Genomic DNA, 22,406 nt, shown 5'->3' with positions numbered 1-22,406 from the left:
GTGTTTTCTCCCCTGCTGTCTCTCTGTTCTTCTTCATCTTTCCTTTGTTGGTCTCCCTCTGTCTCAGCACATCCACAGTTTCTTTCCACTTCGTCTCAACATCACCTGCATTCTCTCTCTCTCTCTCTCTCTCTCTCTCTCTCTCTCTCTCTCTCTCTCTCTCTCTCTCTCCCCCTCCTCTGTGTGTGTCTTGCTGAAGATTCCTTTTGATTATGTAACAGTCTTTATGCAAAGTAGAAGACTTTTTGGAGGCAAAAGTGGCTTTGCAGTCAGTCATGAGCTTAGTTTTACAGCCTCAGTGTTCAGAAGAAAGACTTTCAAAAACAATATTTCTTCCCCTCCAAAAATAAAAAAAATTGTTCACTCTGTGAGCTTTTAGATCGAATCGATTATTTTTGCTATTCATTGTACAGTGAAGTAGCTAGAGTAGTCAGAGAGGTATATTGATAGTGAATAGATATTCTTGTGGTAACATGAGAGAGACCAAAGCCTATTTTCTACTTAAACGCTCGACAGAGTTTGTCTGTGCACTCTCCTTCACAGTTCCAAATGGTTAGCTAGTAAATGCCTCATTTACTTCTACAGTAATTTGCTTGTCATCTCCATATTTTAACTTTTTCGCCTAAATTAATGCCATAATTGACCATACTACAGTGTCTCACAAATGTATCAAAAATTGCAGATCTACAAGCTCAAAATGTGACGTTTTTTTTTTGCTTGTAGATCTGCTGCTATGTTTTGCAAATGTTTGAATTTCAATCCTGAAAAGTGAACAGTTCTAGACATGCGTATGAGGCTTTCACCCGACTGCAACGTTGGTGCTGTATAGCTTGGGGGAGGTATAAAAGCCCTGGCTCTGAGGGCTAGTGTGAAGGCCTGCTGGGTAGTCATTGGCCCAGTTTGGAGAGAGGAGATGAGGGGGGGCTGCTAACGCACAGAGGCTGTCAGGATGGCTTACGCCACACATCAGCCCCGCTGTCACCTCCAGCACCACCGGGGCACAAACCCATACATTGGCTTTGATGTCATAGCCGTGTGTGGTCAAGTGTGCTACCCGTACATTACAAACACATTTCACAACACATCATGGTACATCTTTGAGTCATAATATACTGTATGTTTGAGTCTGGAATTCTGTAGAATTGTTGAATCATTTTGTTGTTGTTGAATGTTTTAGGACTATGCTGGTGATTTCATGTGCTTGTACAGTATGTCCACTGTCGTCATATTAGGCTAATAGCTTAAAGGGATAGTTCACCCCAAAAAATACTTTTTTTCTATCGATTAGTCACCCCATGGAGACTTGAATTCATGGATATTTTTTTGTTTTAGTCGCATTCCTAAGCCAATAGTTTGATGACCAGCGGACCAGTAGGCAGCGGTTCCGGTAGGAGACACAAAGGAGACTTTTTGTGTCTCCTACCGGAACCCACTGCTCGTCAAATTATTGGCTTAGGAATGCGACAAAAAATACAAAATATCCATGAATTCAAGTCGGGTGACTAAACGATAGATACAAAGTCATTTTGGGAGTGAACTATCCCTTTTAAAGGGGAATTTTGGACCACAGTTTTCTTACCTTTTCTATGATATTATGATATAGGATGAAAGGTACAGAAGAAAAACTTCATAACTCCATCCTGGGTCCGCCACAGCTAAAAACGTGTGCCAATAGGCCTTACGCTAGATCGCATATTTTGATAGCTTTTCTTTTTTTTGTGAGATGTATGTATGTATGTATGTATGTATGTATGCATGCATGCATGCATGCATGCATGCATGCATGCATGCATGCATGCATGCATGCATGCATGCATGCATGCATGCATACATGTAGCCATGTACTGTATGTATGTATGTCCTCCTGGTGGGGGCTCCTCACTGGTAGGTGAGTCAGTAGGATAGCATAGCAGTGACAATGTAGAAATATGTGTGGGGAGGAATCAATTGGCATAACAACTAAACTTGGGGAGAAAATGGGGGGGTAAAAAAAGAAAATGGTACATAATACAGTTTGTACTCACTTTCCATGCCCCTACATTTTCATTGTCACTGTCTCTCAGGTACAGTATGCAAACGTGTACTCTGGCACTTTATGAATTGGAATGGCTCAGCATTTGAGGCGAGACCCTAATTTTCAATTGGCTCCTTCAGAACTAACTAAAACGAAACTGAAATCAAACACCGACACCGAACTGGAAAAACTAAACAAAAACTAAAACTAATGAATATTTCAAAACTATAATAACTCTGCCGCATACCGCACTGCAACTAACTGGGCCAACTGGCATCTCTGTAGATGAATTATTCTGATGGATATGTACCACACACTCTGCCTGTCTCCTCAGAGAAGATGGCCTGGCAGTTTGCTATTCATCCAAATTGGCTGCTTAAGAAGAAAGGTTTGAAGAGGGATTTGCCTTCAGACTCCTTGGCTCTATAGCGGTTTTGTCATAGGATTCACTGTTCTGTTTGGAAGCCTTTTTACCATTTCCCCTTTTGATCAGGGAAAGTCAACTTAGCACAGCTACTCTGTAGGGCTGCAACTATCGATAACTTTTTACTTTATATATATCTGTATATATAAAGGTGTTGATCAACAAGCTCACAACGTCTCGCTTCAAGATGCGTTGTCAGCTTGTACATCTGCTATTTTCGCTATTTCTATGGCTGTTGAGGATACAGTATGTTTTTTTCCTGCTTCTGGTCAGACCGAATTAAATACCGTAATTTTCGCACTATAAGCCGCACCTGAATATAAGCCGCAGCAGCTAAATTGAATGATTTGTACATATATAAGCCGCACTGGACTATAAGCCGCGGGTGTAAAATCCATAGATTTAGGAGGTCCCCTAGTGGCCGTTAGCTGTAAAAATCCATAGATAAGCCGCACCGTTATATAAGCCGCAGGGTCAAAAAATGGGGAAAAAGTCGCGGCTTATAGTCCGAAATTTACGGTACATGCATTTCCTTCTGGGAAATATAGACTTCTGATGTTTGAAATCTATGTTTGATAATATCACAGTTTAACATTTACTGTAAGTAAAAATTTATGCCCTGGTGTACCTGTTTGGGCAAATTACCAACATTTCTCAAAATCTTTCAAAATGTCCCTTAATTTCTTAAAAATAGCAAGGATTGCAGATCTACAAGCTCATGATGTGTCACAATGCAGCCCGATCTTTGTTTCATCTTCCAGCTGTGTGCTGGTTGGTGGCCGGTGGCTGCGGGGTGACGCACAGAGGGAGAGCCTAATTGACCTTGCGCTCTCCAACGGGCTCAAACGTTCCCCTTTGGCCTTGCGGAAAGCGCTTTGTTAACGCGACCCTGTGACATCACCATCTGCCATTCGTGGCGGCCTGTGACCTCATATCGTAGGTCAGGATGATGGTTTGAGTGTTGTTAGGAATCAGCTGTAGGCCAGGTCTTGCTGCCCCTTGGCCACTTAAACTTCATTCTACGCAGAATAGCATTTCTACAAGATCACAATGCATCTGAGCTTGTTGATCTGCTATGTTTGCTGTGAGAGAACGAGGATGTAGACTATCCCCTTTTCAATGTGCTAGTCCCCTGGGAGAATGCAGAGCTGGAGCACAATGCCTACCATCAGCCCCAAGTACTTGTACCGGCACACAACCTGACATACCCGATATACCTCATACGCAGAGTTGCCAGTGACCGGGATCGAACTCGGAACCTTGCGGTCCAAAGGCTAATGCCCTAGTACCGACTGAGCTACCTGGACACTAATATTATAGTATTCACTTTGTATATATTTACAAACATTGTAATACTGGCTAGGTAGCGGCAGCTGTATAGATATCAGATGCTTTGTACATCTAGGACTGTCCCTCTGTGGCTTGCCTTGCATCCTTCCTTGCCTCCGCAGTCGGCAGACGGCAGCCCGGGCCGAATCAAAACAAATCGCCACCATCATTTAATTTTCGTCATCATCATCACCCATCATCATGTTACTGAAGTCACTGATCTAACGCCTCCAGTCCACCCAGCAGCATTCCATCCCACACTCACCATCATCATCCTCATCCTCATCAGCCATCCTCGTTCAAGCACCCACCACCCACAGAATGACAAAGTTATTTTGTATTGAGAGTAACAGTGCTTTGCTCTGCTCTCACCCTACCAAGTCAACGTCATAATAATCAAATTCGCCACCTGCTGTGACTGGTGACCCCTTCGTCCCCCCGTCCCACACACAGAGGAGAGGATATAAGTATTCAGATTAATGCAGAGGGCTTTGAACATGTCGCGGCTGCCCGGGGCAGGGTCATGGCGGGGTTAAAGCAAGCAGATGTTTCTTCTGGCGCCTAATCCCTTGGGCCTTTTGCGTCTACACGACTTCCCAAAAAAAATAACCTGACTCCATGGAGTAGTAATTGACCTTAACATAACCAAAAACGTGTTTACTTCCTCTCGTCACGTCTCTCGCCTTGAGCCTGAGAGCTGAGGTACATTTATACTTGGTTTGCGCAACATGCTGTGCAACCAAGTCTAAATCGGGCATTTTACAACCTCAGCTGTGGTTCCTTCTCTGCGCCATCATTCGCTAGTGTGTCTCCTCTCCTGCCCCCATAAGCATGGTCTAATCCCGGTTAAACCAGTACACATTCCGCCCTCTCAGCCAAAAGTACACCGTGTGTATGTCACTGATCACATGACCTCAATCAATGATCCAGTTCTAGGCAACATGGGGGGGGGACTTTTTTCTTATTTCCACGCAACAGTTCTAAGTTGTATTAAAGACATGGTTCAATGTTGAAAATGAGTGGTATTCCCCTTTAAGCACTATTGTGATAGTACTCATTGCTGTTTGTTCAGTAACAGGATTCTCCCTGTCTCTCCCTCTTTAATAAACAGAAAATACATTTTCAGGAAAGCGTACCCATTTATCAGCTTCAATTTGATAGTGTTCCAACTCCAAATTTGTCTGCTCTTTTCTTTGTGTCATCACTTCCAATTTCACTTGTTGTCTCCGCCAGGCCGAAAGGCATGGCGAGAGAGTATGTTTTACCCCCTGTCCGTCCGTCCGTCCGTGTGTGTGTCCGTCCGTCATTCTGTCATTTTGTGGACAGCTAATCTCTGGCACCGGTGGCTTGATCACAGCGAAACTGTGCACACACACTCCCTGGATGCCAGAGCAGAACCTCTGCTCCAAATTTTTCACATAGGCCTTTTATAGTGCCACCAGGAGGCTGATTTGTGCAAAACACATTTTTGGACAGTACTCCTACAGATTTTGGCCCAAAATCCCGCAAATCGGTACACAGTATCTCTATAGTCATTAAAAGAAACGGCTAATTTTTGATTTTTCATATTCCATCCTGATTGGCAAAAATTGCCTTTCAAAGTTTGCAGGAGTACTCCGTTTCGAACAAAATGCCTCAAATCATGAACACAGCATGCCATTTCCGTGAAATTTTGCATACTCATTCCCATTAGGCCGAGGAAGAAATGCCATTTGAAAATGTTCAAATCAGCCTCATGGTGGCGCTGTAACAGGCCGATTCGTGTTTTTACCTATAACTGCACCGATCAGTGTAAAACTTTGTATGCACACTCTCTAGAGGCCAAGGAAAAACCTTTGCCCTGCATTTTTCACATTTGCCTTTTATAGCGCCACCAGGAGGCAGACTTATGTAAAACACATTTTTTGATATTAAGCATTCAGATTTGATCCAAATTCCACGCAAATCGGTACACATGATCTCTATAGTCATGTGATCAAAACGAATCTGTTTAATTTTTCATATTCCATCCTGATTGGCTAACATTGACATGTAATATTTGCAGGAGTGGCCCGTTTTGAACAAAATGCCGCGAATCATGAACGCAGCGTCCGATTGCGGTGAAACTTTGAATGCACATTTGCACTACGTTGAGGAACAAATGCCACCCTTTTAACATTGGCCTGTTATAGAGCCACCAGCAGTAGTGCTGCACGATTCTTGCTCAAATGTGAATCACGATTTTCCTCCATAAGAATTGAGATCACGATTCTCACACGATTCTCACACAATTCTCTTGTAAATATAAAAATATTAAGCAAAAAAAATATATATATATAATTGAAAAAAAAATCGTCATAATTTAAAATCGAGATCGCATAGGTGTCTGAATCGAGATCACGATCTTTTTTCGATTAATCGTGCAGCACTAACCAGCAGGTCAAATTTACCAAAACACATTTTTAGAACAAAATGCCTCAAATCATGAATGCATGTCCGATTGCCGTGCACGGCCTAGGAATAAATGGCACCCTTTTCACATTGGCCTATTATAGCGCCACCAGGAGGCCAAAATAACCTACCTGACCTGGCGGAGAACTGTGCTCCGAGGAGCACTTTTTCTAGTTTAATCTGTATCCTGTCTGAGTTCTATCCTGATTGGATAAAATAGGTATCCAATCTGCTTACTAAAGAGCAGAAGAGACATGGAGACTCCTGTTACTGAACAAACATCTATATCAGGGGTAGGCAACCTTAGGCACGGGTGCCAACATTGGCACATGGGAGGGTGATCACTGGCACACTGGCATAAGTGAGAGAGAGAGGACTTTTCTTTTAAAATAAAATGTATAAATAGTAGTCTCCTCACATCTGTATACAAATGACATCTGGCACATCATTTTAAATTCATTCAAACTGTGACTGGGGAGGGAGTCTGGGAGATAGGTGGGTTATTGATATGAGTCTTGTGATCAATACAATGTCCTGATGTGAAAGAAAATGTTTCAAAAGAAGAAGAAAAATAAGGTTATGTATTAAGACAATCAAAATCAGTTGGAAATATTTCATGTTGATGTCATAATTAAACGTAATGTGTTGATATGGCACACACTGACTATCTTGAGTTACCAATGGATAAATTAACATTGAGGATTTTACTGCGTATTCCGCTAATAGCCTCTCTTTTGACTCTTTTAATGAGTGCCATCAGGCTTTTGTAATGCTGTGGCTTCTTCTGGCTTGAGCATAAATCAGAGTTATATAACGTGTCACATACATGAGAACTAGTGCTTCTTGAAGCACTGGTTGGGTTTTTCTTTTCATCAGACATTATGTGAACTGTGTATTGAAAATATATTTCGGGTTGTGCTGTAACTCGGTGTGTATGTGGGTCATTCTGGGATATGTACCATGTACTCTATTCAAGGGAATAGTTGGGAGGGGGGCAACAGCAATGTCATTATTCAGTCTAATTCACTGCAATTCAATTTGCCTGTGACAGGGTTACTATTAATTATACCACCACACAATCCAGACTGTATTTGAAGAAGTGTCGTAGTCTTCAGGCTTTTACTGTAGCAACTCAAATCTGGGTGGCAGTGTGAGTTTGAGGAAGAGACACCCCCCCCTTCCTCCTTGCTCCCCCTTGCATGCTCCGTCTGTCAAACTATATACTTCTCGTTTGATGAATAGTGAAAATAGCACATCTTGTAGATCTGCTATTTTCACTATTTTTGAAACTTTTAGAAAAATCTTGAAAAAGGCTATTTTATTTTTGACTCATTTTGATAATATAATGATCCAAAAATGAAAGTTATGATTTTGTGAAACATGTTTAAAATGGTGGACTACATCCTAACAGACCAGGCCTGTGATCTTTGGCGCCTAGCATTATATGACAACCAGTTTACTTCATGGACATTAACCTGTGTGTGTGTGTGTGTGTGTGTGTGTGTGTGTGTGCCCTCGCTCCTGTTACCTGGTGCTAGCGGTGAAGAGGCTAATGAAGGAGGCAGCTGAACTGAGGGACCCGACAGAACACTACCATGCCCAGCCACTGGAGGTTGGTCCAGGACCCCCCCCCCCCCACACACACACACACACACACACAATATGTATCCAATTGTATTCTATTTACTTGCATAATGGGGATACTTTAGTGTTATCATATGCATTTACCTTGCCTTGCAGACCTCTGTTATTTAGTTCATGAATCCATCTGCCACAAACGTTATCTTTGGACTGCTCCAGAACATCTGACAGTATGCCTAGTACTACACCTACAGTACTTAGCTGGTCACACAATGGACCATTGATATGCCCACACACACACACACACACACACACACACACACACACACACACACACACACACACACACACACACACACACACACACACACACACACACACACACACACACACACACACACACACCCAGCACCACCACCAAGACCATTGCCTCGCTAGTTCCACAAGTCACATATACTATAGCAGTAGCAGTTCATATTCCTTTAATTAAATTTGCTCAGCAATTTAGGGCCATTAAGAGACATTAATATTTTCCCTGCCTATCTAGCAGTGAAAATGTCAAAACGGATACATCATCCACCCTTATCCCCTCGGAGCGACACATGTCAAATCACTGGCTTCAGTTTACCCTTTGTGACATGCATGTCACCCGGCGGTGGTTCAACGTGACATCTCTCTCTCTCTCTCTCTTTCTCTCCCACCTACAGGACAACCTCTTTGAATGGCACTTCTCAGTCCGTGGGCCCTCCGACTCCGACTTCGATGGTGGGGTTTATCACGGGAGGATTGTCTTGCCCCCAGAGTACCCCATGAAACCCCCCAGCATCCTTCTCCTCACAGTAAGATGTAGCCCACACACACACACACACACACACACACACACACACACACACACACACACACAGACCCTATGATGACATGCCCAAAAATAATACTGTATACACAGCCTCAAACTCTTACTCTTGCATGTTTTGACACAATTCACACACACACACCCCGACGGTGACAAAATAACACATCTTAGTCATATCCATTTGCTCTCTGAAACCATGAGGTAAGTGTTCAGTCTGTTGATATAGCCGGAGCCAGAAAGGTTTTTTTTTTGTGGTTACATCACAGTGACTTGTCAGAACAAAGCACAGGCTGTCATTGCTACTGTCTGACAGAATTGCCATGGTGTTCTGAGAACAAGATGCCTTTTATACTGTACATGACAGAAGGTGTATACAGGGTCCCCACGGTCATGAAATTCCTGGAAATATTTTGAAATAAAAAATAAAAAAATCCAGTACTGGAAAAGGTTTGGAATTGATCAAAGCTCCTGGAATTTATCAAGGGTCCTGGAAAAATATTTGGCTATGCATTGTTTTTGGCTATTGATTTTTTTTAATACAAAACATTTTCATAAACATGTATAAAATTACACAAAATATGTAACATAAGTAGTTTTTCGCCGAACGGGCTGTGTAACACCCCATCCGCACTGCCAGCGATGCGACGTGACGCGAAGCGAGCGGGCGATGAAATCTCATTAAAATACATGTTTTTGAATGAGACCGTCCTGACCTACCGCGAGCGACAACGAACCGTGCAACGACGTCGTCCACCCCTCCTATTTTCGCTCGCAGGGTCACTATGCCCTAATTTTGCACGAAATGTTGAATGAAATTGTACTATCTTATATTCTATGTTTTATTTTTTCTACACCGCCTATCTTTGGGCATTGTACATAGGAGTAAGAGACACATTATTGCGCTGAATGATTGTTTTATAGGCCTGGAAATTGGGCTAAATATTCTGGAAAAGTTTTGGAAAAGTTTTGGAAATTCATTGCTAAAAATGTGTGGGGACCCTGTGTATAAGACGATCAAAAGATAATGCGACAAGAGAGAAATGGAGTGACGCATGCATTTTTTAAAGCTCCTTTTTCCTTTGCACCCGTGCAATTGGAAAGTTTCCATTTGCTCTTCGAAGGCTTACTTTATTCTCAATTAACCTTTTCTCTTATTTTTGTCATTAGAACGTTTGAAGATTCTTATCTTCCTGTCCTTTTTGTGGTTAACCAAACTTTGCCAACCAAACTTACTCTGGCATACCCACTCAATCCCACCCCCATGCTTTTTCTTTTCTTTTAGCCAAACGGAAGATTTGAAGTTGGTAAGAAGATTTGTCTGAGCATCTCTGGCCACCATCCAGAGACATGGCAGCCCTCCTGGAGCAGTAAGTATTTCCTAAGAAAAGCTGTGCTCTTACTAAGTCACAGTCTTTTTTTTTACCCGCAAGCAACAACCAACTTGTGGGTGTTTTTTGTATGTATTATTTGATTAGTTTACAATGCAGAAAAGCTGTGCTTCCTGCATAAATTTGCCCATGTTGGATAGGCAGTTATCTCTCAAGAACAGATTCCGAGCTGCGCTACTGCATCTGTCGGGAGGGCTATTCAGAAGGTGTGAACAATGGCCTACAAGTGGGCGGGCCTTAGATCAAGAAGCAAGCCGCGCTTTACCCAATCAAATGTAGTGCGTTCTGTGCGTTCGCTTTCTAATGTGTTCCCACTGGAAACAAACCCAAACTCATTCAACAATGGCGTCCGTGGAGCTGACAACACCACGGAAAGTTAGTAACATTTGAACTTGTTCTTCCATTATAGAAACAAGTGGGCTCATAACCAAAACGATCCATGTTCCGTGGGAGAAATGTTGTTAGTGGGAATGAAAACATAGCCGCCCCACCGGAAGAGTAGGGCTGAGGGCGGACCAAACGGGCCAACATCCTGTTATCAACATTCTATTGGGCGGTCCTCCCAGAGTCAAATATAAAGGAAAAAAACAGCAGAGGGTGCTGTTTTTTTCCTTTTCTTTTTTGATGATGGGTTCCCAGATTGGATATGCAGTAACTTGCTTGCTTTTTTTTTGGGGGGGGGGGGGGGGTCACAATAACCAACCCAAGTTTTGAAATCAAGATACAAAATGTGTATTAAATTGTCGATTATTTAATATTGAAAAAAGAATCCCATGTATAATCTACCAATCCATAAAGATGTTATTAACTTTAATGAAACTAAACTCGTTTGAAGGCAATGAACAAAAGCACTTCATAGTGAGATAAAGCCCAGACAGGCAATAAAACTCCACTCAAACTGGAGCTACTTTTCAACCTCAATAAAGACATTTTCATTATTCTCAGAGCTCATTTCTGTTCCTGTAGCTAATCCATCATATTGACAAGTCATCCTTTCATGAAATTCAGCTGGAGGTGGTCGACATTCTCTCAACTGTACTCTTATTTCTTTATGACAATAAAAGCCATATTGAGTTGTCAGTCAGCAAATACACATTTTCACTCATCCTGCATGGTAGGATCATAAAGGAAAAGCAACCAGCTTGCAAAAAGTGACATTTCCATTAGCCACTTTCAACCTGGTGTCCCTGTTTTGGGCATGTCATGATAGGCAAAAACTGTCTAAATATTTTAAAGACGTTCAAAGATAGCAGATCTAACAAGCTCACAACACATCATGATGACAATGATCACATTGTGAGCTTATAGATTGTGGTTAATGTTAAGAAAGTAAACAGAAGTGCATGACTAAACAGAAGCATATGAAGAGTTTTTTGTCGCATTAATAAAAGTTTCACTTGCAAGCAAGGAGCTTCCACTTTTGTTTGTTTGGTATTATGCACTGAAAGCGTCTGTTCCCCACTGTTTTTGATAAATGAGATACCAGGAGGATCATAAAGCAAAACCTGCAGTACAAGAAAATAGTCTTTCAAATGCTAGGAAATAATGGAACTGGCTCTGATAGAAAAGAGTCACCTCAGTGATCTGTTTCGTGTTTTCATGGCCCACTTCTCGGTTTCTCTCCTTGATTCCATTACAAAATCTATGAAGGCCCTTCCGGCAGACTAATAAGTTACATTGGGGAGGAGAAACGACTAAATCTAATAGTAGAAAGCAGCCCACAGGGATTAAGAATGTGACATTGGCCGCCGTTATTAGACACCATTTGATAATGATCACAGATGATGCAATAACCTCTAAAAGCACACCATTCCATCTAAAGACAATAATATTATCCAGATGATCAATTTAGTCTGTATTGGCTAGACCAGATCACAGACAAAACATAACCGCAGTCATAACATAAAAACAGCCTGCTGACCCCAAAACATATTGCACAGCGTGCCCCACTCTGTGTCAGCTGAGTGAATCTGTGAGCTGGAGAAGTGGGTGGGTGGATGGGTGGGGGGGGGTTGTCCTCGCAGCAGACGGCTGGTGCAAATCTGGGGCTTACGCACAGAAAACGGAGCATTACTCCCTCTTATGTAACACCACTGGCAAACCTGACAGGATGCACTGGCTTTTTTCATTTGGCTGTTTGTGGCGATGCAGAATAGAAATCGCTTGAGGTGTGTCATAGCCTGGGGATCAGAAAGGGTTGTTTGCTCTGAGGCTGTCTGAGCCCTGAATGAGGACAAATATCAAGAAAAAATAATCAAACAAAAACTGCATTAAATCTGTAAAGAATCCCGAAAAACTGCTCAATTGAAATGGATATCTGTATGCCTTCTGCCTTTTGTGCAAATTGTTTCCAACGATCCCCCCTCCTTATTCTGTGCAGTCCCCATTGCTGCAAAAGATACCATACCCTCTGTAAGAGGTTTAAAAGAAAACAAAAACATACCTGTACTTTTAACTTAATTTGTTCATTAATCTTATATCATTTCTTATTTCTTAATTTTACTTCCTTACTCCATTATTATTATTATTATTATTATTATTATTATTATTATTATGTTTATGTATTTGCATTTGCATTAGCTTGGTATATTGTATTAATGTATTAACACATTCTTTGTGGAACATTTCCCACCAATATTTCGCTGCTTGTACCTGTATGAGAGAGTGGCAAATTAACCCTTCTTGATCTTGATCTCTTGACATGGCTCTTCTCTGTTTTATCCGGTACTAGTTGGTGTACACAGGTTCTGATTCTTTTCTCTTTTTTCCCCCCACATTTTGTTCCCCCTCTTCTTGTCTCTTTCAGTTCGAACAGCCTTGATAGCTATAATCGGCTTCATGCCAACCAAAGGAGAAGGTGCCATAGGATCCCTTGATTACACCCCCGAAGAGAGGAAAGCCCTTGCCAAAAAGTAAGATTCATGCAATGAAATGGCATTTCAGCGTTTTCTTCTGTTCATGGAGAGTGGCTCGTGTGAGACACATAGGGAATGGTTATGAAGGGAATAAGTGTGGGAGAAAATCTGTATCGATAATGAATGTATTACTTTTTCTTACGATGGCCTTATCTCAGTGTATAAACCTGTCAACGTGGTGTACTGTGAATAGACAGTACCTTGGTGGTATTTAACCTCTTAAACCTGCTAGACTTAGTTAACTGGAAATGAGTTGGCTCTGTACTTCTTTCCGTCTACACCAAATCTCTTCGCCAAAAATAGTCGATCTACAAGCTCACAACGCGTGTTCCCCACAGAATATGGATGCTGGGGTTCAAGAGGCCAAAGAAAAAAGAATAAAAGAAACATAATTTACATACGGTGAGCTTGTAGATAATTTTTTTTAAGATTTTGAAAATAGTACATTTGTTAAAATTATTCAAATACTTTTACTCTCTTCCATTAAGGAAAGGATTCCAAATAAGCCAATTGGCTTCTTCCTTTTCTTGCACAATAACTTGTTCTCTTTTGATATGCGTTGTTTCTATTTTATATTACAATGTGCTAATAACCTAAACTACTAGACTATAACGGCAGGCCCTAAATAGGAACGCCAGGTTGAAAGTGGTTCATCAGAATAAATGTGTCACGTGTAACGTTTAATCATTATCCAACACATACAAGCTGACAATGTATTGAACTTACCTGGAGCTCTGGGAGTACAGTATAACGTGGTAAGAGGGACACACTCAACAAGCGCCAAGCATATAATAATGCAGACCCAAAAGACACATATCCCCAGGACCCAAACTAGTGAAAATAGCCGTCCTACAAGCTCACAACACGCCGTATCGTGACACGTAGTGAGTTTGTAGATCTGCTATTTTCTTTTTTTTTCTTTTTTTTTTGGTCTTTTTTTTTTTCAATTTATCCACACAGAACCAGAGATATCACGATCCAAAGATTTCTAGCTCCATTCACTCCTTGGTTAACTTATTACTTTAAAATCCTGTATCTCGGCTCCTGTGTAAAAAAAATTTAAACACTGGCACTGGGGGAAGTAAAATAAAAAAAACCCTCTGGCAGGGAATGTGTTAAAAGTTTTTAAATACATTCATGATTTCCCCCCCTTTTTTATCTTTTGAAATAATGGTTCAATATTTACTTCTTGTGACCCATAAAAATGGGTCCGCAACCCAAAAAAGGGTCCCGACCCAGAGTCTGGGAACCACTGATGTAATGCAATCACCCCCGACCCACAATAGACCTGCCCTCCACCGTGTCCAATTATATAGGGATAATTGAGAAGGCCCTCCTCGTTCTCAATTTGACAAATTAATTATCGCCCAAAACGCACATTCCCCTGACCGGGGCATGTGCCAGCAAGTTATTTTGCTCTTAATTTCACCCTTCTGAGAAGCGAGAGAGAGAGTAACACCATGTCGCTCTCCTATTAGCAGAAGAGGGGTGCTGATGAATTTGGGAGTTTCATTAGCACATGGAGATTAAGCTGTAGACACACTGTTCCTCAACGTCGGGTCCGGGGCCCACCTGGGGGGTCTCCAAAATGAGTCCTTACGGGGTCTGTAACTCGTACGGGTCCATTTGGTTCCATTTGCATACTCTCAGAGTTAACCCATTAAGACCGGGAACTTATCTGTGTCATTTATTTGGCTATTTTTGGAAAAATCGTGTGCAAATCTTTGAATATATATATATATTTTTTAAAGCGAACATTTGTAACTCAAATCTTTGCTTCTGGGGGTCCCTGGAACAACATATTTTCAGATGGTGGTCCGTGGCCAAATACATATACATTTTAGGGTCCTTGACATGAAAAAGTTTGAGAACCACTGATATATAGCAACTTACGTTTTTTTCAGAAAACTGTTAGGATTTAGAAGACATTTGTATTGTGTGTGTAGTAAATACACACCGAATTTAAGAGTTTAATTAGCACATGGAGATGAGCTAAGGCAGAATGTGTCCCCACCTGCTTGTTTTATCTCCCGTGACGCCCACGGCTGAGATATAGCACCTCACTTTTGATTTTCATCTCGACTTTTCTCTGTTGCCCCCGGGGGGATTGTGAGAGCTGTCATTCAGTCTCCCCACACTCCCTTTCACTGCCACCACCACACAACATGTTTTGATGGCATATTGTATTGGATAAATATTCAGCCCTGATACGCGTGGCTACATTTTGTAGAGGTACGTTTTAGCCTAGTTCAATGATTCTCAAACCTTTTATTTTATTAAGGACCCCCATAACTCAGAGGTTCTATTTCGTTCCATTTTTATATAGAGTTACAGACCTGTAAAGGGTCCATTTGAACCCCCTCAAGGAAGGAACCCTGGGGGTCTCTGGACCCACTTGGAGAACCACTGGCCTGGTTCTCAGAGCCATGTGAGAAGTCCTATCATGTAATGTCATGTTAAAAAATCCAGCCAACATTAAGTTCTTGAAAAAGTATGTTGGGGTGGCACCAATGTGAATCTCAGCCTGTGAAGTTAGGGGGCGGCCATAGCTGAGTGGTTAGTGAGCCCGCCTAGGGAACCAGCTGGCCCTGGTTGCCCCAGGTTCGATTCCAGGCTATCCCAGCATATGTGCCGATGATATGAAATTTGTCCCTGAGCAAGACTCTTAACCCCAATTGCTCACAGGTTCTCATTGGAAACAAGACCGCAAGGACTTTCATGAACGACCTGTTAAAAGGAATTATCCTTATCCTTAGTCAGTCATCTACGACATACGTATGACGCATAACACATATCGGCTCTAATGCAGCCTGACAGCGTGTCGCAGGTTCGAATCCTGACGTCGACTTCGACGACCTTTGCTGCGTGTCTCTCCCCGTTGCTTTCTCCCTGTTTCCTGTCACTCTCCACTGTATACTATAAATAAAGGCAGAAAAGCCCCCCAAATTATAAACGCAAAAACTAAAACAAGATTAGTAGAGATGCTTCTGTGACTTACTGGCAATATACCGATTTTTTTTCAGAGGTTTGTGAGATTCGCTCTGGAAACACAGACCCACCCTGTCCTGCACAGCTCACGTACTGCAGGGTCACGCCATCAAAAGTCATGCGTTGATTTTTGAAATGACATTGTTTTTAATAGCGTGGCTCTAATTTCTTGTGCACACTGTCACAATGCTAATGTAGAATGCAACATTTGTTGTTCACATATACTATATGATGTATACTTTTTGAAATGTTGAATTTAATCCCTTTTTTATAATGGAAGTCAATGGGGCTCAGATTGTCCAAAATTTGGGCACGGGTGATGTCATCAGCCAGACCTTTTCAGAGCTAAGCCTTTCATATAAGGAAGTGAATGGAGAAGTTATAGATTGGTTTTGGGTTGGTTTCCCAAGACAAATATTACAGACAAGCCTGCACATGCCATTGCCACGGGAAATGCTTTTAATCAGACTCTCTGTCACAGAGGGAGTTTTGACTGATGGTCGTTGAGAGGGCGGATAAGGAGGGCAAATGAGCATGTGGGTGTCTGGGCAGTTGGCAGGATGGATTTCAGACAGGGTTAGCCAGTAGTGGGGAAGGTCAACAGCAAAGCTGTCATCTGTGATGACGATGGGCACAGTGTGGCAGTGGCAAAAAGAGACATTTTAGTCTCTCAAGCCAGACAACAATTCCGCACTCTTCGAATGCTGCGGAGTCTGGAACGCATCTGTGTCACTTAAGATTTCTTTGGCTATACAAAAATAGCAGATATACAAGCACTTGGTGCCGCGCCATGAGCTTGTAGATCTGCTATTTAAAAAAAATAAAAGTTCTGCACGGGAAAGCTGTTTGTCATTTCCGTTCACAAAAATATATTTTAAAATGTCTTTAAAATATGTTTCTTTGAATTTCCATTCATGCTAAGCAGCAAGCTAGATAGGCTTTAACTAAGTTGGTTAGTAGGAGTTGCTTATACGGCTGCAAAGGCAAAACAGAAGTGAATTCTCTATGCATTTTCAGTAGGGATGCACCGGTATATCGGCCACATATCGGTATCGGACGATATTTGCCGTTATCGGTCAACCTCGGCATCGGCAAAAAAATATATTTTTTTTAATTTTTTTATTTTTTTTTGCTGGTTAAAGTTACTGGAGTTTTTACTCTATGGTGTTTGTGATATGAAATGTAAGCTTAACATAACCACAGTAAACATCATCATGTCATATTCAAGGGCTTTTCTTTTTACTTAACTCTTGTCACTTTCAGTTCAGCACAGCTGAGGTGTGTGTGTCACTGTCCAGCTGAGGCTCGTTGACGCTCGTTAATGTTACTTGCATTAAGGCAATTATGCTGTGTTTCTGCAGATTCTGAACAGTTATTTCTTATAATGAAGATTTATTTTTTCCCAGGCACAAAAGGGGGGAATAATAACACCAAAAACGAAATAAACAAATATCTGTATCAGTATCGGCTATCGGCTAAATTGTTATTTTAAGCATCGGTATCAGTATCGGCAAAGCATTTCCATATCGGTGCATCCTTCATTTTCAGTACTTCCGATGTACCGACAGTTATAGGTGGAAGCATTTGAAAACAAGTCTGTCTCGAGAAACTAGGAAAACGTCAAAACACAAACACGCACATTGGCTATTTCCGTTATATGACAAAGTATAGAGTAGGACTTAGTGGAAAGTACTGTTGAGTTGAGGCTGCCATCTACCAAACCGTGTAATGACCAAGTGTTCTGATCACCACCAGGTCCCAGGACTTCTGCTGTGAGGCATGTGGCTGCTCCATGCGCACGGCGCTACACGCTCCCTCCCCTAACAGCGACCCCAGCCCAGAGGAACGCAAGGACACAGAACTAGCCCGGCAGATCAAGTTCAAGGTTCACACTCCGTTCAAACAGTGCACAGCACAAACATCCTCCCACACACAATGCTACTTATACAGTGATCATCAAGTACACAAAAGTAGTAAAAGTACAAAAATATTGGCATCAAAATATACTTAAAGTACCAAAAGTAAAAGTACTAAAATGTTTGAAAATAGCACATCTACAAGCTCGGCTATTTTCAAATAGCCTAGGTATAAAATAGGGATAAAGTGGTTAATGTATGTTTTATAATATAATGAATATCTGCAAAGTAAGTAGTACGTTTTCAAATAATTGTAGTGGAGTAAAGTACAATATTTGCCTCTGAGATGTAGTGGAGTAGAAGTAAAAGCATTGAAAATTCGAAATACTCCAGTTAAGTAAAAATGCCTTTAATTGTACTTAAATTCAGTACTTGAGTAAATGTACTTACCGGTAGTTACTTTACACCGCTGGTTTCAATTGAGTGAATTCACGTGTGATATATATTTAACTTCTCCAGCTTGAGGTGAGACATGACATCCTGAACCCGATGTATGTGAGATGTGGAGGTGCTACATTTAACACTTATTTTAACAAAGAAACATCACCCATTGATTCTCAGTGAAGTCTGGATATTGTGGGCAGTAAACCATCTGAAAAATCCCCAGAAAGAGTCGCTTACTTTAAAGCTAGACATAATTTATTGAAACACTCTGTGCTTTCGTTGACCTCCTTGGGGAGTGTGAGATGTTTTTGTTAAGAAAGTTCGAGATTGCACTCCAATTTGTGTTCTTATCGACCGTCGGAATGCTGGGAAGGAAAACGGTATAGTCTAGGAACACAGGTCTGAAGAAATGTGATTGTAGTCCCGCAGGGGGGTATGTGTGGTTTTAGAGGTGAGCCGCGTGACCGTATCCTATCCCTACGCCATCCACTTAACCCATTAAGACTGGGGACGCATCTGTGTCACTTTTAGATTTCTTTAGGCTATTCAAAAATAGCAGATATACAAGCTCATAGCGCGGCACCGAGTGCCGCGCTATGAGCTTGTAGATCTGCTATTTTTGAAAAATTGTGAAATTTTTTTTGGGGGATTTTTTTCCAAAACATTTTAGGATTTCGATTTTTTTTAAGAATCACCTCAGGTCTTAATGGGTTAACTCTCTGAGAATGGCTTTAACCCAAAATGTTTGCAAATCAAAATCAAATTTAAAGCGAACATTTGTAACTCAAATCTTTGCTTCTGGGGATTCTACAAATGTCTTCTAAATCCTGACAGTTTTTTTTTTAAACTTATGATGCTATAATCAGTGGTTCTCAAACCTTTTCATGTCAAGGACCCCCCAAATGATATGTATTTGGCTGCGGACCCCCATCTCAAAATATGTTGTTCCAGGGACCCCCTAGAAGCAAAGATTTGAGTTAAATATGTTCAAAGATTTGCTCAAATCTTCACGATTTCTCTAAAATAGCCAAAGTTTAAGTGATGCGACAGATGCGTTCCCGGTCTAATGGGTTAATTGCATGTAAGACAACATTGCCGTTGGGAGTGCCTCGGGCGTACGAGGGGAATTGCTGCTGTCGCTGACAACGGCGGCCATGTTTTCTGTGTGCTAATGCAGGAGGAGACCAGCTCGTCCAGACAGGCCAGCGAGACTGGAGGAGCGGACGGTACTAGCGAGGCATCATCCTCCACACACACGCAGGGAGACACGTCCACCTCAGAGACCCTGGAGGACTCTGAAGGACTACAGGAAGAACAGGTAACGTGGACAGAGAAGGCACTGGGGGGGGCTGGCTACATTAGTGGTTCCCAAAGTAGGGTCCGGGGGCGGACCCCCACAGGTCCTTCATTCACTTCACAGGTCCTCATTCACTGCCAAGGACGACTTTCACAACTTTTATTTCCAAAGGCCCGCACTGCCACGGACGTTTTTTGTTGTTGTTGGTGTTTCCACTAGATGGAGATCACATGATCCCAAGATTTACTGCTCCATTCACTTCCTGGTTAACGTATTTAGGAAATCGTCTGCCTCCTGTGTTTTACTATTTTGAACGGCCTATAACAAGTGAACAGGGGGTCGCGATGACATCATATACTGGAGATAAATATTCTGTGACTACTTCAAAAGGTAAGAAAATTAAAAAATCGCTGGCAGTGGGTGCACGCAGCCAGAAATAAGTCTGGCAGTGAAAGAGTTTAGGAGTTGCAGGTCTGTAACTCTTGAGAGTGTGTGAATGGAACCAAATTCCAAGTCCTTATATGCTTAATTCACTCTGTCGTACGCCAGTGTCACGCGGCGAAAATAAGTCAGCTTGTAGATAGATTATTTTCAATATGCGACACCGTTGTACAACAAAGTACAACTGTACTCTGTTGTACAGTTGTACAACAGAGTACCTTTAACGCATAAGGGGTTAAAGGTCCTTAGACCTTTAACCCCCGTTAAACCCCTTTCCCTGTGCAATTAAATCGTCCGAAGATATATCTTTTCGAACTGTTGATTGTGTCATGAGTACATCCACACAGAACGCAAATAATGCCCGGCGATAAAGCAACAGACTTTTTATTTGGAAAGCGCCGCGAAACGAGGTATCGGCCTGCATGAATAAGGCATCAACTATATGAATAGTTCTGAAGAACAACGTAAGAGCCGGGCCTTTAAGAAGTTATGGTTGTATTGTTGACATATACTGGACATGCAGATAACGGCTGAGCTCAGGGCTGTCACAATTATGACATTTTATTTGACGGTAAATTGTCATACCAATAATTGCGATTAACGATTTTAATTGTGTTTTTGGCATTGAACATTGGGAACATATTAATGCAATTAAAATTTCCGTTTACCTTTTAGGCTTCGTAAACAAAAATTGCACAGGGCAGATATAATAAATAACTTTAAATATACAAAGAAATTACTAACATATTTAATAATGTTATACTTTCAAAACAATATATAGAAATTTTGGAAATGGCTGATCTACAAGCTTATAGCTTACAGCATTTCTTTTGGAAAATATATGTAAAATTTTCAACATGGAAAATGTTGTTTATTGAGATTATTATGTAATAATTGTGACAGGCCTAGCTGAGCTCCGTGCCTCTTCAAACTCGTTCATCTGATCTTTACATTTTGAGTGTGTATTTGCTGCCACGCTCTAAATCAAAGTCCCCCCCCCCCTTTTTTTTTTCTTGACAAAATAAAGCCCGGAATCTTGAAAGCAAACCCCCAATCCCCCCCCCCCCCCTACAATCCACCCACGCCTACTTAATGAGCTATCTCCGTTACCGACGTGGGTAGGGGGAATGATGCTTCAGGGATTTTTTTTATTCACATGCTGTGAGTGTGTGTGGGGGTGTCACTTTATCATAGAGGATAACGGCAGCGGTGGAAAGTAACTAAGTACATTTACTCAAGTACTGTACTTACAGTAAGTACATTTTTTAGACATTTTTACTTTACTTGAGTATTTTCAATTTTCAATACTTTTACTTCTACTCCACGACATCTCAGATGCAAATATTATACTTTTACCCCACTACAATTATTTGAAAAGTGAAAACTTTAGTCACTAGTTACTTTGAAGATTTAGATTATTATTACTAAACATACATTCTGCCCTATATACATTTCGGCCATTTGAAAATAGCCGAACTACAAGCTCACAATGCGTCGCATCGCGACGGATTGTGAGATTGAGGGCCTGGGCAAAACCGACATTTACAACCAATAAATGGCTTAATTTTGCTCATGTAGGTTAATGGAGTTGTTCACCCAAAACATTACTTATGTTCCATCAATTACACACCCCATGAAGGCTTGAATTCACGGAGATTCTTTTGTTTTTGCCAATAATTTGATGACCGGCGGAGTCTCCGGTAGGAGACTTTTTGGAAGCAGTTCTTTTCCCATATATATTCAAATCGACACAACAAAAAAATTATATAATCAATGATTAGTCTGATTAACCATTTAACCCTGTATTATACTTTGTTGAACAATGGCAGCGTACAAAAATAACTACAAGCTACAACAATAGCTCCAATCTGCAAGCTCACAAGGTGCTGCGAGCTTGTAGATCAGCTATTCTCGCTATTTATTTTTAATTTTCATAATCGTTCATTAATCGGAATTGAGGCAAAAGTGTGAAATAATCATGAGTGATTTGAAGACATACCGCCCAGCCTTAGTGGTGGCACGGTTTATCACTTTGCTGACATCCCGCTGTGTTGGTGAATAATTTCTAATGCAGCGCTGGAAATCATTCTCAGTGATGAGATTTGTTTGCTGGAGATGTCCTTGGTATTGTTGTGGTATGAACCACGGTACAGTGCATTGTGATTGACAAAAATAACAATAATCCTGCACAGTAACCTTTTCAACTATTCAGTCAGTGATAACAGTACACATTGCTGGTAGATAACGCTTCATGGAGTTGAATACAGATTTATTTGTTCAGACAAAACAGTGGTTTTCAAACTGTATGTGCCCAAGGCATACCAATTGGCAAGTCATAATCTGAAGGCACTCCTGTATTCATAGCGAAAATAGCCAGTCTACAAGCTCACAGCTGTTGTGATTGCCGACCTGCTTTCGCTATTTTTGGCAATCTGTGAAAATAAAT

The 22,406-nt window shown here is 41.4% G+C and overlaps 1 protein-coding gene across 1 annotated transcript in view; it reads left to right on the top strand.

Moving 5' to 3' along the window:
* The window catches only part of ube2j1 (ubiquitin-conjugating enzyme E2, J1), a 35,505-nt gene that overhangs the window by 5,492 nt on the left and 7,607 nt on the right, over positions 1-22,406 (top strand). The window contains exons 2-7 of the mRNA XM_080452407.1: positions 7,736-7,809; positions 8,486-8,617; positions 9,914-9,998; positions 12,826-12,931; positions 17,678-17,807; positions 19,400-19,540. Coding sequence (XP_080308533.1) covers positions 7,736-7,809; positions 8,486-8,617; positions 9,914-9,998; positions 12,826-12,931; positions 17,678-17,807; positions 19,400-19,540 — 668 coding nt within the window. The remainder of the gene's footprint in view (positions 1-7,735; positions 7,810-8,485; positions 8,618-9,913; positions 9,999-12,825; positions 12,932-17,677; positions 17,808-19,399; positions 19,541-22,406) is intronic.

Source organism: Gymnoscopelus braueri (genome assembly GCF_963280865.1).
Source record: "Gymnoscopelus braueri genome assembly, chromosome: 16".
In the NCBI taxonomy this organism is placed as follows: Eukaryota; Metazoa; Chordata; class Actinopteri; order Myctophiformes; family Myctophidae; genus Gymnoscopelus; species Gymnoscopelus braueri.
The sequence above is the reverse complement of the archived record's forward strand: the minus strand, read 5'-3'. Positions and strand labels throughout refer to the sequence as shown.